Genomic DNA, 6432 nt, shown 5'->3' on the forward strand with positions numbered 1-6432 from the left:
CATTAACATTAATAAAAAAAATATAAACATTCACACAGCATACTTTTTATTTTATCCGAAACACTGGTGTTGGGAGCAAAGTTACTAGTAAAATCCGTTGTATCGTTGTAGGTGTCTATGAAGTGTGTGCTGCTGGAGCATACTGTAGTGGGTGTGCTTAAGTTCGTGCAGCTATTTGTGGAGCGCGGCGAGGGGGGCGCATATGAGCTGCTGTTTGATTGACATGACCACGGTGGCAACTGGGCATTACCATTGGGTGTACTTTGTTGTACAACGTACCTGCGTGGTAGTGTCGGTGATTCAAAACGTACAGGACGGAATTCTTTGCGTCCAGCTGTAGGTGATGGTTGTGGTGTCCAAACTGGATGTGCTGGCGGTGGTGGTGGAGTTGGTGGTGCGGAATTTATTTTTGTGCTTTGAATTTCGTGCAAATCGTTTATGGATGATGAAGGTGTTTGACTTTTTGGAGTCCAAATACCTGTGAAATGGGTTTTAATGTTTACTATAATGAACTTAATATTTCATATGAACAACATGGATATTAATGAGGATTTAATGCTCTATAGTGGTAATCAAAGAAAAATTGATGGTACTATTGAAGAAATTAATGGTTTCGAAGTCATTTTAATTCTCTTTTGATTACAACTAATCAAAGAACTAATAATCAACATAATCAACATAACAAATTTCCAGGGATTAACCATATTTTAATTTTAAAATATTTGAGAATAATAATTAATAAAAACGAGTAAAAAAAAACTTTTCGATCATAAAGAATAGATGTTCAACATATTTTAAAATTTATCTTTTTCTCTTTGCCAAGCAATTATTTTGATTTCGCATTTATATAAAACCAAACCTATATATATATGTACCTATATATATATATATATATATATAAATATATATTAAGAAATCATATTAAACTGTTGATCGAATGGACCTTATTTCACTAAAATTATTTTTTAGGAATAAATTTATTGCAATCAAGCTGTCCATTTTGAAATATGTGTGATATCGGTCAAACTTTAAATTGTCTATTGTTTCAAATCAGACATTTGTCTGTAGAAAAGTAAGCATATCCTGAGAGGCCAAACAAAGTAGTGACCAGGTATGCCGATAAACATTCTGTCATTTTTTCAACAAAAAAAAAGGTTTTGCAATAAAAGTGATATAGTTTGCCAGGTTTTGCCAGGTACAGAGTGAAACAATTGAACCGCGGCAGAGGAAGAAGAAAAGATAATAGGTAGCTGCTACCAACAGCGGCATATACTAAAACACTGGACTAGAAAAATATAACATGTTTAAAATTTGATGAGACTAGCTTACCAATGTTTAAATTGTTCTCTTAAAATTTTTAGTAGAAGCTTATTTAAAAAAATTATTGAGTTGTTCTTCATTAACACTAGCAAACTTATTCAGGCATCTCGGGATCGTTAAGATATCTGGGAACCTTCTTCTTAGATTTCATCTAATTTCATCTAAAATATATTATATTTTTGAACACAAGGGTGAATTAAAATTTATTAGAGAATATTTTAAAGACAATTATGAGGTAATTTATAAAATTTTCACAAATAGGTTTGAAAGGCTGTTACTAATTTAATATAAAATTAAATTTCTCTTTGATATGTGCTTATGAACTTAAATCATTTTCACATTTTTATCATACTGTATTTAAATAAACTCATACTCGGGGTTCTGAGTTAGGTATAAATGCCTTAGAATGAATAAATAGTCTGTGATCCATTCAATAAAAGTTTTAAGTGGCAACTTATTTAAATATTTTAATATATTTATAATTATATAGTAATCAGTAAGATTGAATGAATCTTATATGTGATTAATTTATGTATCAGTAACAGATATAACCTCAGGTAATGTAATAATTAAAGCATCTTGAAATAAATGTAAATATATAAGTATTCATAAAATCAAATATATTATTTTACTTTGAATTTTGGAATATTATACTGCGTGAGATCTAAAAAAATCAGAGCTTCTTAAATTAATGCTTTAAGAAAGTACCACGTATGTATTATCCAACCCACATAAATAATAAATCACAATGGTTCTGGCAATTAATCAAATGTTAATAGAAGGTAAAGATTCTTTACAGTAAGTGGAGCTACATTGCGAACATAACATTGCAGGGAGAGTTATTAACAGAAATTCTGGACATCGTAGATGAAAGAGGCAACCAGTGAACATATGGCAAAGATAATTGGAACATAAAAACCAATGAATCGGGTCATAAAGATAAGCCAAGACTTAAGAATTTTGAGGTTTGTTATATATTAAGTATATTTTGAAAATTGTCAAGTTGGTGTTTTAACAAAGTACACAAAAAAGCAATAGGATAATTAAATAAATAGCATTTGTATATATGACTTTATTGGCATATATGTTACTTTCGTATATCTTTAATAAAATTTTTAATACTGGGCAAATTCGAATACTCTTCAATCACTCTAAAAACTTTAAAAAAGTTTAAAGTGTGTTAGTTAACTCTTATACATTATTGAGTCGAAATATATATTGGCTTTATACAAGCTTAGCTTAGAAATAAATTATACTGCAATTTCAAAAATATATGTAGATATCAAAATTATTACTTTTATATTTAATTTTAAAAATTTAAAGTAATATAAAGTACGAGTTCAATCCATAGTACTTGCAGTTTCAACAAATTATTTACGTATAATTAAATATATAATTATAATATTTACAAGACCACTGATGATGGGTATTTGGCAATATTCGAAAGAAGACAGAAACATGTCTTCTTTATCACATATGCTAACATTATTCTAACAAAATAATCAGATCAATTTAATTAATATATGTGGTTAGAGTATATTTTTCTGTGTATAATAATTTAATTATTACCAACCGTCAATATTTTTTCTAATTATTTTATATACGTAATAACTTATTTTCTAATTATCCTACTTAAAAATTATTAAAGCAAAAAATAAAGTATCTATTAAATCATTATTTCTTTCTATTTCTTTGATGAATTTATTTGTAGATTGAATTTTATATTTCCTTATATAAAATATTTTATTATTACGATTTCCATAAACAATTTAAAAAGAAACCGAATTCTAAATAATGATTAATTATAATATTGAAAAACGTTGTGACAGGGCAAATGAAATTGAATCAAACTCAGCAAAAAACAAACAGAACAATAATTAAATGAAATCTGTGACAAATCTTTAACCCAAACATTTGTTGAACTCAATTTTTCACTAGAGGATGTCGATTTTCAGTTTTGCAATTAACGATGAAATATGGAAATAGGCGTGTGCGTGAAGTACAAAGCATTTAAAAATCTTTTTATGCAACATTTACTATCTCATTTAAGCACAACTATGGATAAAATAGATTTAAATGGATTAAAACAAATGTCACCGCACGTAAAAACAATGTCTCTTTTGACTGCAAAAATAAAGGAAAACTTAATTTGTTACAGAGTGAAAAAAAGTAAAATTGCTGTTGATGGTTCGGTGATCAGCAATCAGGAATGAAGATGTTCATAAGATAAATTAACAAACCGACCTATCGACAGATATCTACACATTTACACATCTACAGATATATGCATCTATACGTAACATTCGACATCCAAGGAAAGCACATTTGGCAAGACATCAAATTAACAAGAAAAACATAATGAAAAGAACTAAATATCAACTTCTATGACTCACGCTTTTCTTGGCAGTGCTGTGCGCCAAGATAGTCATACGCCGTAGTGTACAGAATAAAACTTAAATGGATGTATTTATATACTAGAAACCTACATTTACAAGCATAAACGCCGCATATGATTCTTTGGGTCCACACAACTGAAACACAAATGAAACACTTTCATTATTGAAATTTATTTGCCACCTGTAAGTAAGGCAGAGTATAAAAATATATGATGAGGACGCGCAAAGTGGGCGGATGAACGAAGCCATTTTCGTGCTTACGCACATTTTATATAAAACAAAAAAATTTAAATTATATCAAAAAATTTAATGCTATTTTAATTTAAAAATTTTTATATGACGCTTGACAGAAATTGAATCATTTTTTGCGTTAAAATATCAAACGCTACTTAATGCGATGATAGACCGAAATTAAATTAATGCAATGAAAGGAAATTATAGATAATTTTTAAAATATTCTTACGATTCTATAAGATTTTTTAACTCTAAATTATTTCGAGATTCCTACCTGTTAAGAAAATATTTTCTGAGTAATTTTTACATAATATTTAAAGCCATTTCCCGTCTGATTGAATGCTTTTCATACATATTTATTTCTGTTATATATATATATATTTATATACCAGATCGGCAAAACAAGAGGTATCAATTTTACAATAATCACCTATTTGTTTGACTGGCGCTATTTAAACAAGTTTCACAGTTTTTAAATATATGAAAAAGTAGTTCCAGAGTGACTTTCTGGGAGTCTAGACAGACAACTTCGACAAAACGATAAAATGTAATGATTGTAACATATAATTAAAAATCATTTTCGCATTTTCTAAATTTAAATATTGAGAAAGAAATACAACTTAAAACTGCAACAAGAAAATTAAAAATATCAAACACAGCAAAGGAATTATTTTATTACTTTGCTATATAGTAATAAACAATAGCCAAAGTGGTAGTTAACACTACTAATAAACGGAATAAGAAATTAAAATAAGAAACTGTCAGCTAAGTGTATTACAAAAAAAAACGAAAGAATAATTTCACAATAAAGTTTTGTAAGAAACGTCAGTATAAAAAGCTGAAATATTTTTTTTTTTAATACAAATCAATGAAATAAAAAATAAAATAAGAAAGTATGTGAGCTAAAAGTAATAAAAAACAAGAGCTAATTTCAAAAAAAAGATTTTAAATGGAACGTTTATTTTAAAGAGCCAGGTTTCTTACTTTTTCTGGTACTTTTATATTAATATAATAGAGTTTAGCATACAGTCTTATTAAAATGGATAGAGGTTATGGATCACGTTTTGTGAAAAAATATATTTAATGTAAAACATACATATATTAAATTAATCGTCAAATCGTCAAAACTGAAGAAATAATGTTGATTGGGTTTTCTAGTAATATATTCAGTTTCAGAAAAATTACAAAAGTAATGGATCAAGTGCAGTGCCAAACACTTCATTCTTTCTTATTTCAGAAATCTCATAAAAAGATTCATAAGTTAATCTTAACCATATTACTATACTATAATGTGAGTTGTCCCAGCAATTAGTCCACAAAACGAAAAATATTTATTATCTTCTTGGGTCAAATTTTTAATTAAAAAAAAATTTGTTATATAAAGTTATGTTTGAACCGATCTTGACAGATGCTATATAACTTTGGGGCACTGCAAGTATCTCCAAAATAAAAATACTGTAATGATACTAATCTAAAATAGTAAGAAAAATAATTAAAGCTTTAGTAAATTTGCTGACTCCAAGGTACGTAAACCATTCAATTCAACAGAAAATTTTGTTAAAGAAGCAATTTAAAAGTCCAGCAAAAGATATATAGAAACGCTAAGTAGATATTCCAATAAGCTAGCCTAAAATCTGCTGATCAATAGGCAGTTTGTAGTAAGGTTGGAGAGGTTTGAAATTTTGGATCATTCTCTTTAAAAACATTTATCAAATAGTAATTCACGTAAAAACCAATCTGAAGATGATTATTTTTATCCATTATAAAAATATCCTCAATATCCATAAAATAACCTCATATAAATAGGTATAAATATTCTTATAAATTAAAATGGAATAAAATCGATATCATAAACCATAGAAAAGCTAATGTGAATATAAAACGATATCAGACGAATGATAAAATATAAATAAAATTGTACATTACATTATTGTATTATATTAATGTATATTATTATACATATTTATATAAAATAATAAAAACATTGAAACATCGATCGAAATTAATAAATATAATTTATCGAAAACAAGTCATATTAAGTGTTTTGTTTGTTAATTTATTCAGGAATTGGAATAATATTTTTTTTATTTTTGAGTGGTAAAAAAATAAAATTATTTATTTTAAAAAAAATCTATTTTTAAAGAAATTGTTTAGTACTGATCACATATATACGTATATCACTAAGAAAACATTATATTTGTTTACTTAAGAAAAATATTTAAATGATTATCTCTTATAAGAAAAGATCTAGTTCACTTTTTATATATATTTTACGTTGTTAAAGGCATCAACGGTTATTCATAGTATTCAGAATAAATGATTGGGAAAATAATAAATAAATTAATAATATTGTAATATACAACATTAACATTAATACAATATTAATAATAGTAATTTTGTGTGCTATGTATTTATGGGTGCAAAGAAAATGTGATACTTCGATATGTTTACAAATCAAAACACTATGTCTTAAGTACTATAA

At 26.7% G+C, this 6432-nt stretch overlaps 1 protein-coding gene across 9 annotated transcripts in view; it reads right to left on the minus strand.

Moving 5' to 3' along the window:
- LOC119679497 (sorbin and SH3 domain-containing protein 1) overlaps positions 1-478 on the minus strand; it is a gene marked incomplete at its 5' end in the record, with an annotated part of 43078 nt that extends 42600 nt beyond the window's left edge. For all 9 annotated transcript variants that reach the window (XM_038091884.1, XM_038091882.1, XM_038091883.1 and 6 more), the window contains 1 exon segment: positions 44-478. In XM_038091884.1, the coding sequence (XP_037947812.1) occupies positions 44-478 (435 nt within the window).
- Positions 479-6432: the final 5954 nt, after the last annotated feature.

This window comes from Teleopsis dalmanni, chromosome 2 (genome assembly GCF_002237135.1).
Source record: "Teleopsis dalmanni isolate 2A chromosome 2, ASM223713v2, whole genome shotgun sequence".
Taxonomy (NCBI): domain Eukaryota; kingdom Metazoa; phylum Arthropoda; class Insecta; order Diptera; family Diopsidae; genus Teleopsis; species Teleopsis dalmanni.